Source organism: Mya arenaria, chromosome 6 (genome assembly GCF_026914265.1).
Source record: "Mya arenaria isolate MELC-2E11 chromosome 6, ASM2691426v1".
In the NCBI taxonomy this organism is placed as follows: Eukaryota; Metazoa; Mollusca; class Bivalvia; order Myida; family Myidae; genus Mya; species Mya arenaria.
Genome location: NC_069127.1, coordinates 56,799,412 through 56,822,149, shown reverse-complemented (window position 1 = coordinate 56,822,149; position 22,738 = coordinate 56,799,412). Strand labels below are relative to the sequence as shown.

The window sequence follows — 22,738 nt, the reverse complement described above, 5'->3', positions numbered from 1 at the left end:
TACATCAACTAAGTACATGTATGGTTATTTCACTCGTGTTGATTAATAGCCTGCGTGATAAAACAATTCAGGAAAGCGCACATCAACCATTAATGTGTAAAGATTTTCAGAAATTAATCCTTTTGTAGCACATTTCAAAACATTCCATGTACGATATTCAAGTCTTGTTTGCTATTTTGCATTGCCAAATGACCAAAACAGAGTCATTGATTTTTACCATTTTGGATTTGAGGCTAGGGCCTTTATTACTGGAAAAACATGTGTCATTTTGACTAAATTTTGAAATACCAATTTTGTCTAGAAATGAAAAAGAATGTAAAAAGAAAAAAGAGAGAAAAGATAAGGATTTGATGAAGTTTATTGTTTTAAGGAACTCCCATAAAATACTTGTAGCCCCCGAACCAACACAACATATTGTGACTTTGACCTACCAAGATTATATAAACTAGCCAATAATAACACATAACAGCCATGCAAGATAGCATTGTGGTTGTATGCTGATAAAGGACCTGTAACTCCAGTATCGACACAATTTATTGTGACCTTGACTTATCAAGGTCATATAAACTGACATTGAGGGAATGATAACAGAAGCCATCAGAATATTTTTGATAACATGAATGTGCTGGTTGTGTGTTTGGATTTGGGCTTAATGCTGATAAAGGACTTTTAGCTCAAGAAACAGCACTGTACATTGTGACCTTGACCTATCAAGGTCATGTATATTTATTCACAGTATCACATTAAAGAACTCATTCAAAAAGCCCCAAAATAACACCTACCTGTGCCTGTTGTGTATTTGAAGTCATGCTTGTTGATGATAAAGGACTAGTGGCTCCAGAACCAACACTGGAAACAGTTACGGGGGAAGTTGCTCCTGACCTTGAGGCACAGCTCATGTTACTCAATAACTGACCTGCAAAGAAACAAACACTTACGCCTTGATAAAGTAAATAATTTCTTTAAATTATTTTAAACTCCTGAGTCATATACTCAATGTTTTTTTTTTCTGATGACCTATATTATTTAAACCACAAAACTAAACTATAAGCTAAAATTTGAAAATATATATCAATGCTTTAGAAATTGATAGTTTATACATGTATAATATGTAATATTTTTGTATTAATGACAGGAAATGTCCTACAGCATGTCATTGTATGTGGAAATGCATTAATTTGCACAACATCACTACTAGATTATCTCAAACAAAAAAGATCATACCTAATTATCTTTTTTTAAACAATAGCACACTTACTTTAACTTACGACTTATCTTAATCTAAATATACACTGACATTGAGGGAATGATAACAGAAGCCATCAGAATATTTTTGAAAACATTAACTTCTGTTGATATTTTAACATTGGAACAAGCATTTACTTGTTTTTTCACAAATCAAATCAAACTTTTTCGAAGTCTGACTCTTTAAAATGTGACTGAGTCCCATAAGGTAAAGTATATCGATATTCTCAGTGATATTAAATAAGACGGACATATTACCGTAAAGGAAAGGATTCTCCGGCTTTGTCGCAATGAACTCCTTCACAGCCATGATCCACTCATAACTACAGAGTAGCTTCATGTTGTTCACGACGACGCTAAATGTTGTGCCCTCTTGTGAGGCTCGCCAGTGTAGCTCAAGCTGGAGGCGACGCCCGCTCTCTGATTTCATTGGCTGGAGGATCTTCTCAAAAACATTAGTTCGCTGGTTGGTTGCTACATCTAAAGCAAAGTGACAATTTTCAATAATCTAATGACAGTTTCCTAGATAATGCAAACATACTAATAATCTTATTTGACATGGCATGACGCGATCTGATAAGGACTGCCCTCTTTAATTACATTCTTTGTTTAATTAACAAAAGAATTAGAGAAACGCCAAGTCAACTTGTTTTTCAAGCGTCACTTTGTATCAAGTTAATTTATTAATTAGTTTATCAGTTATGAATTATATGTATTTCTGAGATTTGTTTAGCATCAAGTCAGTTATTGAATCAACCTAATTTAAAAGTTAATTCACAATATCTGGCAAGGGCAGGCAACACGACACGAACAGCTAATAAATTCAAATATCATCATCATCATCATTGTAATTAGCTATAAGAAAATATTACAGGAATATAACAGAGATCTAGAGATCTTAGATGATCAGAATGAGACACAGAAATATCTAAAGCACCATTCAAAACATACAGTATAGATGCTTGACAAACAGCATAAGTATTTTCCCTACCTCTAAATCTTGTATCACTTATAAGTATCTCTGTCAAAGTAAGATCTGTCTCCTTGGACTGGTCAGAAAACGACTCATAAGACAATCTCGAGTGAATAAAGTCTAGTTTAGCTAAGCTGAACCCTGACATTGAAGGGTCAGTGGGGTCCAGGTCATGGGAGGTCACAAATTCTAGGGTCACATTGTGGAGGTCAACACCCATGGAGATCACAGTCCACACATCTCCACTGAGAACAGTCTAAAATTGATCGAAAAAAAGTGGATGTTTTTATTTGACATTGTTAATTTTAATTTTAAAAGCTTACTTAACCATATGAGTATTTGCCGCCCTTATACGGTCTTTAAGACTTACTTTCATACACACTTCAAATGCAAATGGTTGTATTTCATGTTTTGTTTCATTGATCAAGGGGCATTACAAAAATAATATTCTACTCACAGTGCTAGGTGCCCTTATAGATTGCCGTAATAAATGTCTATATCCAGTTGAGTTGCATACAAGAATATTCAAGTTTGTTATGTTTGCACAATGTGAACAGCGTCACCAAAACGCCACCAAAGAAAACATGGCTATTGAAATACCCAGACTTTTGTCTAGACTAAATGAAATATATCTTTAGATCAAAGAATTTAGAAAAAGTCTTAGTAAGGGGGTAAATGCAATTTTCATTCCCTACTTTACAAATAAAGGCCATCACTGTCTCAGTATTTCTGACAATGTTTAAATACACGTTTGTATCAACAAATACCTTTAGTTTTGGATACTATTTCTTTCATTGGTATAGCAAAAAGGGGATTAACACATACATCCTAGGCTACTGTGTGACCAGGTACGAAATCAGAAAACACAGCAAGTAATACTGAAAACTTATTAGGTGTGCTTATTTGTATTTAATGTATGCAATAGATTAGATTTAAATTTAGTATATCATAAATATTTGTAATAACTCATACCTGTATATTTGGATCTTGCATGTAAGTAAGAAGCTCTTTTTTGAAGTTCTCAATCTTTTCCCCCAAGTTATGGTCAAGAAGACCTCGTATTAACTTGTACTGCGTGACGTCTAGACAGCAATAGACGGAGGACAGTGCCCCTTGCACGCGCACATCAGGAACAGCGTGGCTTTGATCACCATCCAGGTTTCGCTCTATTTTCAGATCTAGCATGCATTTTTCCTTAAGCAATGCGTAACCCTGTGTGGAAAAAGGTTCATAAAATCTGACAGCTCAACATAAGCATTTTTCATTTAGTTTTTTGAAAGAAAATTGAGCTGTAGTCAGTATTACAAATGAATACAAACTTGAGGAAAAAATAAGATGAGTTGACATTTAATAAGTTTATACTGATTTAAATTTATTGCAATTATGACCAAAAACTGTTGTTGGAATTGCCACCTGAAGTAATGTTGTAATGCAGTTATTAAGAGTTATTGCTCAAACAAGATGTGTTTTTTTAAATGCACAGACACATTATATATGACTTTAATTAAATCAAAAGACAAAAACCTTGTTTCTCATTTGTTCTGATTAAACGACAATATTTCCTTAAAATTATAATCATTTGCATTTGCGTCAAATTTAATTCACTACAAGCAGGCCTTTTACCTTTCTTTGAATAACGCATGACGAAAATTCCAGGTCTTGTCGAAGATTTGTCCCAGAGTAACGGGATTTGTCTACCCTTTCTGCTGAAAATAAATCCATTGCAGACAGCCGTACGTCCATAACATCCAACAGACAAGGACCAGCATCGGTATCCATGGTTACATCTTCATCCTGGGAAGTCATGCTACTAGCAGTCATATTGGAGTTATCTTTCATAGCTGTATCACTTAATATAAACACATTTGTGTCGGGATTTGTAGTGAACAGTTTTGTATTGAACGCCTCAGAAAGGAAGACATTCAGCCCTGATTTCTTTGTATCCGGGGCAGGTGAGGAGTTATCAGGCACAGACATCAAATCCAGGCCAGAACTGTCTGACCTTGCACTTACAGATGTCCTTGACCTTGAACTGGAAGGGTCCAAATATATATGTGACCCTATGGCTGAAGGTACAGGTGATTGGGGGTCAACGCTTGAGCCAATCTCAGATATGTCCATTGATTCATCAGAATTTTCAATCCTAATATCATGTTCCAAACTTCCATATAAACTCTGCTGCACGGGGTCTACATTTTTTGCTTCTGATCCGATACTTGTTGAATTCACTGACCTTTGAGTTGTCCTTGACGATGACCTTGACAATGGTTGCCTTAGCAATAAGCCTCCAGCTGACTCAGGTTCTGCTGATACGGGTTTTTGGGTGCTTGTTTGCTGATCTGCAGTAAATGTTCCATCATTTCCATCAAGTTTGAAACAGTTGCGTACGGAGAGTTGACCTAGATCAGCAACTAAGACATCGGTGCTTTTTGAACTGTGGGGGATTAGAATTATGGGAGAGCCAGCAACTATATCTAATAACAGTCGAGCTTGGTGGAAAGCCGCTTCATTGATCTGCAACATTAAACATTGATTGACTTAGAAAGTTTTCTTTACGCCATACATCTTAAACCAAAACATAAAGCTGAACTCAAAACTAAGGATATATAACCTATTGCCAATGAAGTGAAATAACAAACTGCCAAACTGATCAAAGAACTTATTACAATCCACTTTCATCGCCGTCCCCATGCGGGAAATCCCTCAGAAATGGACCTTTCCCAAGTAGTTGCCCCCATTTACCCTAAGACACCCTGTGCATAGAGAGTGTTGCGCATATCCAAGGATTCACAAACCTCTGCATGCGTGTGCACTTTTCAAGCCCGGTCTGAATGTCACATCTCCCCCCAACATGTACCTTTTTCCCAGCAGATGCAGCCTTCACACAGTTTCACGCTTAGCCCCCATGCCCCAAGTATGTCCTGCTGATGCCACCCTCATCCCACCTCAAGTTTTGTATCAATCTAAGCACCTAGATTGCAAATCTCGGCATGTATGTATAACACACTTTCAGCCCCAATCAAAATATGTACCTTTTTCCCTGCTGATGCCGCCCTGATCCTACCAAGTACATCTTGCGCCTGAAGGAAGTGTTGTACGAATCCAAGCATCTCCATTGCGAATCTCTGTGTGTGAGTGTAACGCACGGACGACATCTCCATCTTCAGCTTCATGTCGTAATCCCGCTTGCACCAAGGATCAGGCATACCATACCTGTTTTTTTGGTAATTCAATTAAAATCATTTTAAAGTTTACATGATTGTAAAAGACCATTTTAACTTCATGTATAGATCCCTGCATAACTATGAATGAATTGGCCTGATCTTTTCAACCTAGTTACCATTTCAGCCTAATTTTGTACTATTAGCATTATTATTATTATTAACAAAAGCCAAAATTTACGGCGATATGTTTATCTTTATGTAACCATCAATCTTAGATGCCATCAATCCTATCTTGAATATTTACGAACAACAGAAAAGGTCTTATTTTTTCGTTTCGGAGAGACTGAGAAAAAATGAAAAATACAATATATCTAAAGATTTACTTACTTTCTATTTTATTATGCTATGTATGTATTCAAAGATCACCTGTAGTCCTTAAATTATTTTTGCAGTTGTAATAAAAAAGAAACCAATTTTATCCAAACTTACTTGAAGAAGTCAAACTCCAAGGCCTGTTCCCCGACTGTCATGAAGCGTTCCCTATAGAGGGCGCCACTTGGAGAGAGGTCCAACAAACTAACTTTACCAAGCTGACCTGTATGAACGAATTTCAAACCATGACGTTACAAATTTTGTCTGAAAAGCTTTTTACCATCATGCTTTTCTCAAAGCTTTAACATCGGTATATCTGATGTTAATAGGCAACTGCTATTGCTGTTATTGAATGAGTTGTAACAACTTAGTGGTTTGTTATTTATACAATCATTTAACTTCATAATCATTTCAGTGTCACATTGAGAAGATGTGTGATTGCTTGGTACAGTGAAAAAAAATTGTGACATCAAAATTAAACTGAAGGTATCCATAATTATTTTTGACATACCTTTTTTTTTAGCCTTGTGACAAAATAGGCAATAACAAGAGCATATGGACCATTTATCTCTAGGAACTTTTGTACCAACTTTCATTTGAATATATCAAACTCTTATATAGTTAAGACCAAGGTTAAACTTGTTGCACAAAAATACCGTCATCACAAATTTGTTGGCGATGACCCAAAGGAAGCAGACAACAATAATGACACATAGGCTATGACAATACCTCAATCTACATTATTTTAATAATGCGAAAAACAAGAGCTGTCACAGAGACAGCACGCTCGACTATTCTGCCGCTTTTCAGTGTAAGGATTGAAAAGTTTTGGCGAATCATGCATGGATCACTGTTAGATTAGATTTCAATGCAATTCATGATGTGCTGAGATATTAACATAAATGTGGTTACATGGAAAATTTCAACCAGAATTTTTAAGTCTAATTATAAAGGGCAATCATATGCAAAAAAACAGTTATATATCTTGTTTTTTCAAATACGTTGAGTTGTTGAATACCATTCTATAAAATGTCAATGCAATACATCGAGTAGTTGCTGAGAAATTAATCTATATGTGCTTACACGCAAAACCTTAACCAGAATTTCTATGTCGAAAAATAAAAGGCAATTATTTGCATAAAATGAAACTAGAGTTATCTTACATGGTTAATTAAGTAGGTTGGATGGTTGAGTACCATTGTTTCGAGTCTCAATACAATACATCAAGTAGTTGCTATGATATTAAAATAATGTGTGCTTGCACGCAAATCCTTAACCAGAATTTCTAAGTTGAATAATAAAAAGCAATTATTTGCATTGAATGCAAACTAGAGTTATCTAACTTGGTTCATTAAGTAGGTTGGATGGTTGAGTACCATTGTATCAAGTCTGAATGAAATACTTCCAGTAGTTGCTGAGATATTAACCTATGTGTGCTTGCACGCAAAACCAGAATATCTAAGTCGAATAATAAAGGCCTATTTATTGCATTAAATGCAAAAAAGAGTTATCTTACTTAGTTAATTAAGTAGGTTGGATGGTTAAGTACCATTGTTTCAATTCTCAATGCAATACCTTAAGTAGTTGCAGAGATATTATCCTATGTGTGCTTGCACGCAAAACCTTAACCAGAATTTGTAAGTGGAATAATAAAGGCCTATTATTTGAATTAAATGCAAACTAAAGTTTTCTTACTTAGGTAATTAAGTAGGTTGGATGGTTGAGTACCATTATATCAAGTCTCAATGCAATACCTCAAGTAGTTGCTGAGATATTAACCTATGTGTGCTTGCACACAAAACCTTAACCAGAATTTCTTAGTGGAATAATAAAGGCCTATTATTTGCATTAAATGCAAAGTAGCGTTATCTAACTTGGTTAATTAAGTAGATTGGATGGTTGAGTACCATTGTATCAAGTCTCAATGCAATACATCAAGTAGTTGCTGAGATATTAATCTATGTGTGCTTGCACGCAAAACCTTAACCAGAATTTCTAAGTCGAATAATAAAGGCCTATTTCTTTAATTAAATGCAAACTAGAGTTATCTAACTTAGTAAATTAAGTAGGATGGATGGTTAAGTATCATTGTATCAAGTCTCAATGCAATACCTCAAGTAGTAGATATTAACCTTGTATGCTTGCACGCAAAACCTTAACCAAGGTGTGACGCTGACACCGACGCCGACGCTTGGGTGAGTAGTTTACCTCTCCATATTCTTCGAATAGTCGAGCTAAAAATTGTCCCCTATAAATTTCATAGATTTAAGATTAAAAACACCAACCTTTAACATCCATATTTCCATCTCGCATCACAACATTGGCATTCAGTTTGGATACGATGGCTTCCGCAAACCTGTACTCTTCTTTATTAAGAATGATGGACAATCGCTCCATTTTTACCTTAATCTCAGAGTTCACCACAGCTTGAACATACTCGTCTGAAATTAAAACACAAACACATATGTTACATTGAGTGGTTTTAACCTACAACTTTGATTATAAGACACAATTTTACAATTTTAATATTTCATTAAATCATATTATGTAAATTTTGAATACCTTGTGACCCATATCAAATTTTTTTAGACTAGAAAAGGAATATGAAAGGTAAACAGAATAGTATATTGGTATTAAGCTTTTATGGCCTTGGAAGATTTAAACATAGGCTACATTATGCCTGATTTCAGTTGAAATAGTGAACGAAAACCATAACTACTTCATAAATAATGTTTTTTACGAGTTAAACTTAAAAATGCATTAAAATTAATATGTATTTTTGAGCATCTATCAAGAAGTAAAAGGTCGTTGTTCTTCTTTAAGGTGGTTGACGCATAGTGCAATGACGGAGATGACCAGTACTGTGTAGGCCTATTTTGTTCTGTACTTTTTTTCTAATCATATTTTTGAAGCAGCTTATATTTTGTTGCAAAAAAATATCGAATAAAATATCAAATATTCTGAGATGAAAAGGGCCATAACTCATACGAAATGTAAGGTAGTGTTATATGCATGCTTCTGTATCAAGCTCTGGCTCTTCCAAGACAACTCATTGAAGTCCTCAAAGACTAGACCCAGAAGAACCATTTCCTTACTGGCTGATCATCATTGGAAGCCATAAAATACTAACCTGAATCATTAGGTTTGGATTGGACCTCTGGCTCTCTACCAGATAATACATCGATGTCTGCTACCTTTGCTCCAAGACCGAGAAAGTCTAGTAAAACCACCCATGTCTGCAGGTTTATTTTCACCTCAAGGCAACTGAAGTCCACATCAACAAACCTGCAATAAATAAACATGAATTTTTGAGACTTGCCCTTGCCTATAGGCATACTTAATCATGTTAAACTTTTATTATGGTAAGACGGCTGGAGGTCAATTCATCAATATTCCTAGGAGCAAATTTGTAGCTAGGAAGAATCCTTCAAAGATTTCTTTTTACCTTAAAGTACACCATGACATGACATGGTCACATCCCAATTCAATTTCCAATGGACATAAAAATAAGGATAGTAAAACTACCTTCAATATTCTTTTTTCAGTGCTTTTTCATTGAAGTTACATTCACCAGAACTAAAGCGATTTGAACAAGATTATCAACAAAGACCAACAAATCATCGACTGGGCAACATGTTCTTTCAAATAAGTGAACTCAACTCTTTCACTGCAGTTTTATGATAAAGACCTTCAACATACCTCTTTATTTCATTGTATTTTTCCTTAAACTCCGGAGAAGCTACATCCACCAGAACTAGAGAGATGTGAACCAGATGTTCATCTACCAAAGAATCATCACTTGCCCATCGTGGCATGTGCACTAATGGAGGTGGAGTCCTTGGGCTGGAAATGGGATTAGAAAATATATATAAAAGTCATAAACAAAGTTTACAAGTCTTTTAAACATGGCATTTATTCATTTGAAACTTGAAATGTGTCCGTTACAAATCAAGAGTAGTGTGTTACAGATCCGGGACGGTATTCAATATTTAACTTAAGTTAATAGTATGGGCATACATCATTGTATTCATTCACTCTATTGGTCAGTTATTAATAGCAAGTTATCCAATAAGCTACATCATTCTTAGATCCAATTAAGACATATATTATATAGTCCCTGCCCTGTTAAAGTGATAAAAAAGGCAAAGCTTAATATTGTAGCATGTCCTATTCTTGAGTTAAAGTTGTCATCCACTTACTTTTTCTTGTTGTCTGAATCCAAGTTAAATCTTTGTGAAACAAACGCTCCCGCTAAAGGCCTTGACATGATTGGCTTGTTCATATGTGTCAGGTGACTATGGAAACTGCTTGGTAATGAGCCAGGCATCACTGGCTCAGGGGTGATTATCGCATTATCGGGGCAGGAATGTGACAAAAACTCGTGCGGCTTCATATGTCGTGCGTCCTCCCTCTGAGGGCCTTTGGACATTACTATTATTCTATAAGGTGAATCTTTAGCCTCTAATAAATCCTCCATAACAATAGATTTGAGTGATAACTCCACATTTGTTGTGACTGGATTATCTTTCGTGAGGTCGAGAAGAAATCGATTCAATCTTATATCGACTACGCCCTGTTCACCATCACTCAAATTGGCTCTCATTTCAACATTGAACAAAGGCACCTCAAATCTCACTTTCTTTGTAATGAATGGCAGCTTCCCTTGACTGACACTGTTTGCTGAAATTTTACTGGACTCTAAGCCACCTGTATTATCAGTTATACCATCAACGAGATCACTCTTGTTGTCAAATGCATCTTTTACAGAATCTGTTGTGTCTGGGTAAGCCTCTTTTTCACTTGACAAATAGTCTGACGTTTGGAGAATTTGTTCATAAACGCTTTTCCGAAGAACCAATTTCAATGGTGTCTGAACCTTCGCCCTAATGTCCATAACCGGTTGTTGAGTATCCTGCTGGGAAAATGAACTTTCAACGTCCTTAGGAAAGAAACATTCATCACCAAGGTTGTCTACATTAGAAGCACCAGAGAGTGCGTCTCCCGATACATGATCAATCGTCACATGTACAGTTGTGTCGTACATTATTGGAGTGTCGTTATCTGTATCAACATGTACAGGCCGAAATGCTGAAGGTCCATCAAATCCCATTGCACCTTTTCCCTTTTCTTCATTCTTTTGATCAATATCCACAGAATACAAGTTCATCTTTCTAATCTCAACAAAAATCCTGTCAGGATTTTCATCTTCTTTATCAATTAGGTCATCAACGGGATTTTCATCTTCAAACTGAATTTGAGCCTTGTCGTCTTTATTGCTCAGAGATATTTGACCAAGATGGGCCACAAATACTCGCGAACTTGAGGCACTTTTTGGAATCACAATAATAGGTGAGTCAAACGAGGCATCAATGATGATCTTATTCTTCTGAACCTCAGTGTCTTCAAGTATGGTAGCATTTTCAAGATATTCCATTTCAGTATTATCCAGAGAAAGGTTAGACCTGAGTTTTGCGATAGTATCCAAACTTGTTCCGCTTCCATAAATCCCTGGATGACTCATTTCCGACCTTTTCGCAATAAACCCTTTTGCGACCTCACTTGCAACACTTCTCAACGATTTCGCTACAGAGGCTTTGTACTCCTTAAAGGCTGACACGCAGAGGGACAACTCTTGTAAACATTTCGGTGAATGAGTATAACAAAGGGAAGCAACTCTTAAATTCACCGAAATACAGTTATCTCCCTTGAGATCATCGCTTGTTCTATTGAAAATTGGGGAACAACTTCGGGAAGATTTATTTTTCAGCGGTTTGCTGAATTCAAAAGAAAATGCCTTGGATGAATTGTCTCTAAGATCGTCAAGCACCGATTCATTAGCGGTTTGATACAACGTCGAGGCCACAAAAACGTGGTGTGGAATGTGACTCTGGGACATGTCTTGTCCAACGCTAAACACTCTCTGGTGGCGTTTGGCCTCTGGTGTGATGTCAAACACGTGAAATCCACCTAGTGATCCTGACATGGTCAGTCTGGTGTCTGCAAAATAAAACAATTGTACAAAAGGGAAACAATGATGCAAAAATAATCAAACATACCACCATGAAAATCAGGAAAAAAATCTCTTCAACTCCTGAATAAGAAACAGACTGTATTTTCTCAAAATATCTTAAACATAGTATGTCTATTTTTTCCAAATTTCTTAAGCGTACCATGTACGAATATCATATTTCATTTAGATAAATATCTTGCATAAACTTGATTAATCAAAACATTGGTGTCAAAAACTCGTTAAAAGGAAAAAACTACAAACTTTATGACAAAACAACAAAAGTTAATGGCAGCTCAGCCTGAATTTTTAAGGCCACTTTTTCAGAAATTGGAGCTTGAACTACTAAGCATCTTAGATCGACAAAAGACAAAAGTAAAATTGTACATTTACCTATGGTGGCCTGAAGTCTGGCTGCAGACATGGTTGCTGTGGCCACTTTCCTTGCGGAGACCCGCTCTGGACCATCTTCCAGCCGCATCAACAGGATGGACAGGCGGTTGAACTCTGCTGTCACTTCAGTTTGCGATGTGGCCTTGTTCTATAAAAGAAGGCACTTATGTTGGTCTCTTCTAAAACAATTTTTTCAATAATACAATCCTCCTTTAGCTGGATAAATAAATTTCCTTTCAATATAAGTAATTCATATTCCAATGTAATGTGTTTCTTTTTTTCTGATAATTTGGGGCTGAAATTTGGCCACCTTGCTAAATGGCAACAAAACCAACTCTAGATTTACCTATAAAGAATAAAACAAACCTGTTTCTGAAAACGCTGTCCAAGTACTGTTTCTGACAGTAGGTTTGTATTTGGGGCATATTTAGGTACTGTCGGAACTGATCCGTCTGGCTTACTAGACCGTGGATAAATTATCTTCAGGAAGCTCACAAGTTCCACCACTGTCTCCTGATTTGCTGGTTAAAAATGATAAACAAATAAGTAACTGTGTAATATGAAAAGTACTTGTTACCTTTTGTTTATTTTTAAACACAAAATAGTCAAGTTATGTTGGGGCTTCATAAATTGTCAAATTGTCAGGGATGAACTTAGACTATAAACAAAGTCAAACTATGAGATTATTGAAAAAAACTTGTTTTCATAAAAAACCCAGACACATGTCAATGTTCAATATTTTCAACATTGCACTTATGTCCTTACTCACTTTTAATGCTAGCAATGTCATAAACAAGATCGCAGCAGAGCCAATGCAATTGCATGTTGGGAGTTTTTTCAGTCAAACAAGGGGCATTATTCTACAATTAGTATGGGACTTGATTTGTTTCCCTCTGGCAAACATGTTGTCACCTTAGTGCAAGAACTCAATATCTGCTTTTATCTATATGTGCAGTTATTGAGTAATTTCACTAGAGTGATGATGTATAACATTAACAAGTTTCTTTTGAATAACTTTATTTTAAGTTATGGCCAAGGTAATAAAAGATTTGCACAACGCCAACACTGAAGCCGACAGCCATAATGACACCAAGGCTATCACAATACCATTACCAATTCTTTTAAAAACAACAACAGACATGCATTTGAATGTAATCAGCTTTTTTTTACAATAAAAATTGCCATTTTTCTACTCAGAAGGAAAAATGGCAAGTACATTTTCTCCTGCTATATTGATTCTGGTCGTTTCATAGAAAATCTGCCTAAAAAGAACTGCTAAAACCATGTGGACTTGCTGGAGGCAGGACTTGAACCTTTCGCACACGTTTGCAATTAGCTCTCTGCCAGTACAACTTGTCTTTTTTACTAACCAATAATATCCAGATTGTTGAAGGTAAAGTTAGCCACGTGCAGTGGTCCATTTCCATTCTTGTTATTCGGGGAATTGGCCGCATACATATCATACTCCACTGTTATAAGGGTCTCACTGTCCAGTACAGGAGACATCATGTGACTTCGATCTTCAGATTTCTTCACTTTTGGCTCACAATCATCTGTTTCAAAAAAGAAGTGAATCACAACTTGATTTTTGTTGTAATGTTGACACCTAAAAACACGCTTTAAAACTCCGTTGAAAAAAAAATATTTATACCTTTTTAATCCAATAAAAAGCAATTTTATTGAAACCGACAAACACTATAACATGCACATGTCCAATATCAAATTCTATAATGATTTTGCATAACAGAGAAACCACATCCTGAAGAATTTGAAGCCTCCATGCGAATGTACAGACCCCTAAGGCCCTGGAAGGTGTTCAATAGGGGACTTACATTACACCTTATCTAAAAGGTAAATTATCCATGCAAATATGAGTCTGGAATGCCCAAGAAACATCCTGCATGGTTGTGAGGCCCCAACTAGGGTGTACTGATCTCAGAGGCCCTTGACGGTTTTAATAAGGGACTTACACTAATCTTTGAAACCAAGAGAGCATACCACTTCTAATAATACCCTGGAAAGCCCTGGATGACCATTGGTATGTGTCCCCTGAGGCCCATGAATGTGTTCCATGTGATACTTACCCTACAACTTGAAGACAACCTACTTCTGCTAAAAAGTGCATGGAAAGCTCAAGAAACCACATCCTCCGTGGCTAAAAGGCTCCCAGACTAGTGTGGTGACATCTGAGGCCCTGGAACGTGTTCTATGGGAGAATTAAACTAATCATTAACGACAACCTACCTCTGCTATTAAGAGCTTGGAATGCTCTGGAAACCATCTTGCATGGCTAAAAGGCCCGCAGACTGGTGTGGTGACTTCTGAGGCCCAGGAGTGTGTTCCATGGGATACTTACACTACACCTTGAAGACAACCTACCACGGATAATAAAAGCCCTGAATGCTGTGGAAACTACATCCTTCATGACAAAAAAGTTCCCAGACTGGTAACTTTTGAGGCCCTGGAGTGTGTTCCATAGGAGAATTCGATTACTTATTGAAGACAACATACCTCTGCTAATAAAAGCCTTGAAAGCAAGAGAAACCACATCATGCATCGCTGCAAGACAAACACTCTGGTATGGTGACTTCTTTAGGGCCTGGAATGTGTTCCATGGGGGCCTTAGACTACACTTTGACCGTAACAACCTACGACTGATAATAAGAGCCTGGAATGCTCTGGAAACCACATAATGCATGGCTAAAAGGCCCCCAGACTGGTGTGGTGACTTCTGAGGCACTGGAGTGTGTTCCATGGGATTCTAGAACTACACCATGACGACAACCTACCACTGCTACTAAGAGCCTGGAATGCTCTGGAAACCACATAATGCATGACTGCAAGGCCCCCACTGGGATGCTCCTGTAGCCCTGGAAGATGTTCCATTGGGGAACCAGGGGGTGATACGGTCATAGGAGAGGTTGGGGCAGAGTCCCGGATACTCCCACTGGTGCTATCCAGTCTGCAGAAAGTGATTTAAAATTGCATACAAGGTTGAATCAGAAGATGTTTAGAAATGATTCTTTTTTTTATAACTTCACTCATTGTTGTATAAAACAGTTCTGGGAAATGATTTCATCAAGAAATCATAATGCTTACCTCTCTTTTCCATTCAAATTAAGTCTTACCTTTAGGAAGCACTTATTTTAATTGAATTGTCTACGTACTGCAAACCATCTTCAACTTTTTTACAAAACAAATAATCTTCGGTTTTAATAGGAATTTCAATTATCTGCATATACTAACCATATTCTAATCATCTTGAATTTCTTTACAAAACTGCACATACCTGCATATTTCTTACCATCTTCTAAACTCATCTACATATTTCTAACCATCCTGAATTTCTTTACAAAATTTCACTAGTCTACTTAATTCTAACTGTCAATATCAAAACTACCTATCAAAATACTTACGAGACATTCCTATGTGAAGCCATAAGAAGCTCAAAATCTTTTCCATACGTCTGTAAAGCATCGACCACCAACAGACTGTGTACAGTTAGTGATATAGAGGTGTCATAGAGACGCTTGGTCAGGCTGGACTTCACATTGCACACTTGGAGCTCTGCTATTGGGCGATCTAGAACAAACAAAAAACATTGCTGTATGTAAAATTCACTTTTTCCATTGATTAAATCAATAAAGCAGAATGAGCAAGAAAGGTCAAGTAGAATACAGTTCAACCATTTCTTAATTCTAAAAAGCAGTATGGAGTATGTCGTTTTGGTTGAAATAGAATGAGCAAGAAGTCAAACATCTAGAATACTCTTTTCCATTAACTAATTGAGAAAAGCAGTATGAAGTATATCTGTCTGCATGAGATTAATGTTACCATTTGATATATGCACATCATATGATGGATGCTACAATTTATCTTCCTTGGAGATATACACTCAAATGGAAGCAGTGGTTGATATTTTTAACAAAATATTAACTTCTCCATCATTCTGTCATTATTTCCATAATTATATCTCTAATTTAACAGACACCATACTACTGAAACTAAACAATTATATCCTAGACTTAACAAATAGGCAAACCTCTGCTATGAATTTCCAGTGACATTCTGTTAATGTTAAACTGTACAAGTAAAAGCTTAGATTCCTCTAAAAGTTCCTTTAATTTTTCTGAGGCATCCGCTCCTCCCTCATCCACATCAATGGACTCCTCCCTTGTCATTTCCCCTATTTCTGAGAGGAAGAGTCCACTTGTAGAAGCAGAGAGGGAAGCCTGACTGTCCATGGAAAGGCTCATGCTGCTTGGGAGTGGGGGAGTGGGGGGTACTTTTGACAGAGAGGCAATGCAAGAGTTGATTATCTGCACCTGAAAGAAAAAGGGGTTATTTAGAAAGTATTCTGATTGTATGTTACATAAACAGCAAAACCAAGATTTTTTTCAAGAAAAATGCAGTATCAATTAAAATCTAGTATTAGAACTATCTAAAATCCACAACCCAATCTTAGGTCACAACCATGAACATACAACATGCTTATTAAACAAGAGCTGTCACAGTATGTGACGAATGCCCCGAATGTGACATTGATCTACGAACAAGGTCAGTACATGAAAAGTTGATCTTGCCTTTACGTCTCAAATAAATATGGCAAGTTATTTTAAATTGCCTCTGAACATCAAAAATACCACCCATATTTGACAACCGACACGGTTATGTCCTTATATTCAGAATTCCCTTGTGAATAAACACTTCGTGTATCTTTCACCTTAGAGGTAGGGACATGGGTCTTGCACACGACACGTCGTCTTCGTATGTGGAACACATGTAGCAAGTGATTTTAAAATTTGTCCATACAAGGGAAAGTTACAGCCCTGACACGACAACCTATACTCTATGTCCTTATATGCAGCACTCCATTGTGAATAAACACTAAGTGTGACCTTGACCTTTGAGGCAGGGACACAGGTCTTGCACGCGACACGTCGTCTTGGTATGTGGAACACATGTGGCAAGTTATTTTAAAATATGTCCATACAAGGAAAAGTTACAGAGCCGGACGGACGGACGGACGGACAGACGGACGGTGCGATTTTAATATGCCCACCTTCGGGGGCATAAAAAATATCAGTCAATGATTTTGATCGGAAAATCCAAGATGTCCAACTCAATCTTGAGAAGTACTGTCTCAAGTCATACTTGATTGACTCAGATGTAACAAATGCTGACTCAGATTGTTCACCAGAGCTATCAATAACAATTTGATGATCACACATCTCGGAGTGATCCTATCAACAAAATTATGAAATTCTGAAATCATGAAGTTGAAATTGTTAAAATATAAATTCATTAATAATGAAGTTGAAATCTTGAGTTCATGAAATCGTGTCTTTGTGAAGTTGACCACAACACATGAAATTGAAAATTTATGATATTGATAAGTTGACATCAAGAATAAGTGAACTTAAAACATGAAATAAGTGAATTTGTGAAGTTAAAATCATGAAGACGAAATGTCCCCTCGGACTTTTCATACAATGCAAAATTTACTTACTCGTAACAAACATGTAAATTTTGAGCACTTTAATGTTCCTTTTACCCACCTTATGTTCATCGACATGCAGGATGAGAGTTGGCATTTCTCCTGAGGCAATAACTGTTGGATATTGCGGGTCTGTGGTGTATATTAGCCTCCTGAAATTAAGCACATTTAACAGTAAACCTTACAAGAGACATATCAGAACTTCCTGAAGTAAACCATTATACCAGTCCTTTAGTAGATTAGACATTACTTGAAGGTCCCATTACTCTTGCAAATAACATTAAAATAACCTTTCTAGCATCAAGAAAATGAAGTCCTAAAGTATACAGTGGTGTGGTCATTCTGTTTTGAATATGTCCCCAGTTAAATGGCTATAATTCAAACATGTCACATAGCTTAAAGGTCTCATACTTGCATGTGAATAAATGTTCTTATCAATGTACCAATTACCTTTCTAGCTGGAGGGAAATAGAGAGTCTATCAAGAAGATGTAGTGGTGTGGTTGTTCGATTGTGGATGTGGCGCCAGTTGTCCTTCATTCGTCCTGACATTACTTGAAGATCTCGTAATTCTAGTGTGTAGCTGAATCAGATGTAACAAGGTATGAATTCAATGGAAAGCTTGATGCACTGTGAAATTATCATTGGACAGGATTGCATTTAAATGGAGAAGTTAAAATCTAATTATCTTGGTCTTCTTAATTAAACTTAAAGTGCTGTTTTCCCATTTCACAAAGGGTCAGTTTTCCCATTTCACCAAGGGTCAAATTTTCCCATTTCACCAAGGATCAGTTTTTCCCATGTCATCAAGGGTCAAGTTTTCCCATTTCACCAAGGGTCAGTTTTTACCATTTCACCAAGGGTCAGTTTTTATCATTTCACCAATGGTCAGTTTTTCCAATTTCATCAAGGGTCAAGTTTCCCATTTCACCAAGGGTCAGTTTTTCCCATTTCACTCATGGTCATTTTGTCCCATTTCTGCACGTCATTTTTTTCGCATTTCACCAAGGGTCCTTATCTCATTATGTGTATTTTGCGATATAATTCAGGGGGATTTTTTCAGCAGGTCTTAGTTGGCGAAATATCAAAATAATTTTAGACGCAAGTACAAAAAGATGTATTCACATATATTTATTGCTATGCAATCTTTTGTACATGCATAAGTATTTTATGAATAATCATATTCTTATGAGACACTGTTATGTCAAATGCAAAACTGTAGACTGTAATGCATGATGTGAATATCTTATTTTCCCCCCAAATGTTGCTGGTATTATAGCAAATGCATCATACCGTCAAGTTCAGTGGGACAGCATGTCGTGACTGATGGAATTGTGTGCTTGATTCCAAACATTGGTGTGAGACCTTGTTTGAGAATGAATAAGAGCACTTATTTCTCATAGAGCTTGCTGTAGAACTATTCTTCAGTCAGTTCCAACTGGGACAGCGTGTCTAGATTGATGGAAGTATGTGCTCGATTCCTAACTCTCTGTGTACAAATCTGTGTACGACCTTATGGGAATGAATACAAACACTTACTTCTCATACAGTTTGCTGTAGAACTGTTCTTCAGTCAGTTCAAGCTGAGACAGTGTGTCTAAATTAGTGGCAGTCTGTGTTTTGTCCTCCTCTAACTCATTTGGTGGTGTCGACGGTGGCGTCGAAAAATCGTCTGAAAAACATAGGATTAAACAATTGGAATCTTAAGTTATTAAGATGTAAATTCAATGTGAATTGACATTATCCTGTGTACATAATTACCGAAAAAGGTCACCCAAGTGCAAGAAAAATAATCCCTTTATCGTACTCATAAGGTGCCAACTGAGTAAAAGCAAAAACTCTCTAAATTGTATTCATAATGTGCCACCCTTGTGCAGGAAAAAAAAACTCTCTAAATCATACTCCTAATGTGCCACCCTAGTGTAGGAAAATAACTCTTTAAATTGTAAACATAACGTGCCACCCTTGTGCAGGAAAAAAAATCTCTAAATCAAACTCATAATGTGCCACCCTAGTGCAGAAAAAAACTAAATCATACTGAGTCTCGTAATGTGCCACCAAAGTGCACGAAAAAAAGCTCTCTAAATCGTACTCATATGCTTACCTATTGCAAGAAAAAAGATCTCTAAATTGTACTCATGTGCCAACCTAACGCAAGAAAAAAGCTCTCTAAATCGTACTCATGTGCCAACCGAATGCAAGAAAAACGCTCTGTAAATCATACTCATGTGCTAACCTAATGCAAGAAAAAAGCTCTCTAAATTGTACTCATTATGCGCCACATTAGTGCAAAGAAACAGTTCTCTAAATCATACACATAGTGTGCCATTCTAGTGCAAGAAAAAAACATCAAAAACGTACTCCTAATGTGCCATTCAAGTGAAAGAAAAAATTCAAATGCATTTTCATACTTTTTATATGTCATAACTGTACAACAGAGAAAACTTCCTGTGACATATTTCATTATGTAAATCGAGTAACAGCAAAGGGTAAAAAATGCAATTTGGATTAAAAATGGGATGAAAACAGTATTAATAATGTGTTTTTTATGTAGTGATGATTTCCTGCTAAGATTGTCAAGGTTTTGAAGACAAGAAAACTGAGTATTTTTAACGTGAAATAAAGGTTTGAACTGTCAAGATTGAAGCGATGTCAAAGTAGATACCGGTATACATAAAAGCAGTTCTTGAATTAAATTGAAGAATGGTATTAAAGTAAGATTAGTTGGGTAATAAATTCAATTCAGTTTTTATTTTTAGTTTTAAAATTATTGCACGTTGCTATTAGGAATGCTGTCTTTGCAATATATCCATATCTAAATGAAAGTAAATATAGCGAATACAATCAAAACCTTTTCATTTCTAACAGAGAACCTTGTTTTGGCAATTATGAAGCTTTCTTTTAATAGTTGAGAATTTAGTAAGAAATAAACATATTTTATTTTTTTATGCTTTTCGCTTTTTACTCGCCTCTAATGAGCTTTTGAATATTAAAAAACAATTTTTTTTTTTTTTTGGTTGCAAGATTGCTCGCTCCTACTCATATCTTGCAAAAAACGCAGAACAAATGATCAACTTGTTCTGGGCTTAACTACATCCAATACAGTGCCTTACCATCATTCTTCCCAGTGCTCTCACTCTCTAGTGTGACTTTCCGAGTATTGTAGCAGTTCATATGCCCCAGGTCCACAACTATCATATTCGTGTTGTCATTGGTGAATGTTTCAGGTAGAATTATCAACGGAGCCACTACATCCAACTCTATTTCCCATCTTTTAACCTGAATAACATATGTACGTCAGGAAAATTAATGAGACAAAACATATATAGCAACAACATGACTAGTGAAATTACTATACTAGTATATAGCAAACATAGACATATTGGAAGAAGTCCCCTTTAAGATTCTGGATTGGATGAATTTTACGAGAATAAGATTGCATTAAAATATATCTGTAAAAAAAATCAGGCTAAATGAAAAAAAAAATCAACAACTCAAATTGCCTCCCAAAATACTTAGTAGGCCGAATATCATGTGATGTTACCAATATATATAAAGAGTTATAAATAACCCTCATTTACTGTTTAGATCAGCAAGAACACCCTTCTGCCTTCATACTTGAAATGCTTAAGACTGTCAAATATTTCTTTCGTTTTGATTAAAACTTGATGAAATGATTAATAATGCATACAAACTTTACATATTTTGCAGTTGAAACCCAAATTTGACATCAATTAAACACAATTTCTATTTTTTCTGTCAAATTGATAATGTTCAAAATCTCCACAGCCGATTCAATGTGCCCTTTCCTGCCGTGATACCCTGTCCTGCTTTGGCAGCACCCTGTTTTTTTTCAAAACTGTGCTTAAACACTTCATATTAATTTAGATTTGATTTATCACAATACAAGTAACCTTCTTTGATCCGTCAAGTATTTGGCTCAAAGTATTCTTGATGTCCTTCTGTGTTTGCCTTTTGAGTGCCTCATACTGACGCCGTGCAGCTGTATAGAAAGATAACACATCAGTAAGTGTACATGCTTTCTATGTGGCATCACATAGTGAAATAGTTATATTCTTAAACGATGCAATTTTTAAAGCTGCACTTTCACAGATTGGCCATTTTGGCAAAAAAAAAATTCTGGGAACGAGCCAATTTCTGCAAAAATTCATGGAAAGTCATATAAGACTGCTGACAAAAAATAAGATCGCAGAGTTTTTATTTAAGTTCAAAAAATGATGTTTTATGCATTTTTGTTAAACCATTAGTAACGCTTCAAGCCATAAAACATTAATTTTCGAATGGAAATATGAATATCTGCGATCTGATCTTTTGACAGCAGTTTTGTAACACTGGTTTGCAGATATTTACACAAAAATTTGCTCATTCAGAGAAAAAAAATAAAAAGTTGTAAAAACAGTATATCTGTGAGAGTGCAGCCTTAATGCTTAGAATTGAATAAGAATAATCTCTTTAAAATCAAACATTTATGGTTTAGATCGAACCCATAAACTCTTGGGAGTAAGCTTAACACCAATACCACTACTGAGAGACGGACACTTATACCAACAGACCCCTTCCAACCTGGTAGGGATCAAACTTACAACTGCTGCATTGAGAGGTAAACACCAATACCACTAGACCACTATCACGCTGGTGGGGATCAATCTTGGGTGAGAGACGAACAACATGGTTATATAGAACTGCTTTGCAAGTAACATCAACTGTTGGAAAGTAGAAATTGTTGCAGCCGTTTAAAATTGATGTTTATATTTTACCAGAGAGTGTGGGTGCACTTTTCATGGCCTTGTGGATGTTTCTGGAGGAGAAGACCTCTTTCACTTTCTTGAAGGCTGGCTTGTTGTATACAATGTCCAGTGGCTCTGAGTGAATACTGAACCTGTAAGAAAATGTGGATTTTGCAAATTTCGTAACAGTTACGTCATATACTATCGGAATTATTAATGTTATTACAAAAGCATTCTGCACCAGGGCCCGAGTTCTCCAGACATCTTAAGGTTAACAGGCCATTTCATTAAGCCAAAATACAAACTTAAATTTGATTTTGATAATTAAAAAGTGTTGTTT

At 36.2% G+C, this 22,738-nt stretch overlaps 1 protein-coding gene across 4 annotated transcripts in view; it reads right to left on the bottom strand.

Annotated features, from left to right (window-relative positions):
- The window catches only part of LOC128238472 (intermembrane lipid transfer protein VPS13D-like), a 91,826-nt gene that overhangs the window by 43,502 nt on the left and 25,586 nt on the right, over positions 1–22,738 (bottom strand). For all 4 annotated transcript variants that reach the window (XM_052954429.1, XM_052954428.1, XM_052954427.1 and 1 more), the window contains exons 18-40: positions 22,429–22,550; positions 21,565–21,653; positions 20,764–20,929; positions 19,190–19,322; positions 18,102–18,233; positions 17,713–17,803; positions 16,197–16,479; positions 15,571–15,736; positions 14,944–15,116; positions 13,525–13,707; positions 12,521–12,675; positions 12,155–12,302; positions 9,954–11,751; positions 9,454–9,597; positions 8,885–9,039; positions 8,040–8,195; positions 5,872–5,977; positions 5,251–5,431; positions 3,842–4,732; positions 3,191–3,430; positions 2,237–2,474; positions 1,504–1,725; positions 783–916 (exon numbers count right to left, since the gene is read on the bottom strand). In XM_052954429.1, the coding sequence (XP_052810389.1) occupies positions 783–916; positions 1,504–1,725; positions 2,237–2,474; positions 3,191–3,430; positions 3,842–4,732; positions 5,251–5,431; positions 5,872–5,977; positions 8,040–8,195; positions 8,885–9,039; positions 9,454–9,597; positions 9,954–11,751; positions 12,155–12,302; positions 12,521–12,675; positions 13,525–13,707; positions 14,944–15,116; positions 15,571–15,736; positions 16,197–16,479; positions 17,713–17,803; positions 18,102–18,233; positions 19,190–19,322; positions 20,764–20,929; positions 21,565–21,653; positions 22,429–22,550 (6,106 nt within the window). The remainder of the gene's footprint in view (positions 1–782; positions 917–1,503; positions 1,726–2,236; positions 2,475–3,190; positions 3,431–3,841; positions 4,733–5,250; positions 5,432–5,871; positions 5,978–8,039; positions 8,196–8,884; positions 9,040–9,453; positions 9,598–9,953; positions 11,752–12,154; positions 12,303–12,520; positions 12,676–13,524; positions 13,708–14,943; positions 15,117–15,570; positions 15,737–16,196; positions 16,480–17,712; positions 17,804–18,101; positions 18,234–19,189; positions 19,323–20,763; positions 20,930–21,564; positions 21,654–22,428; positions 22,551–22,738) is intronic.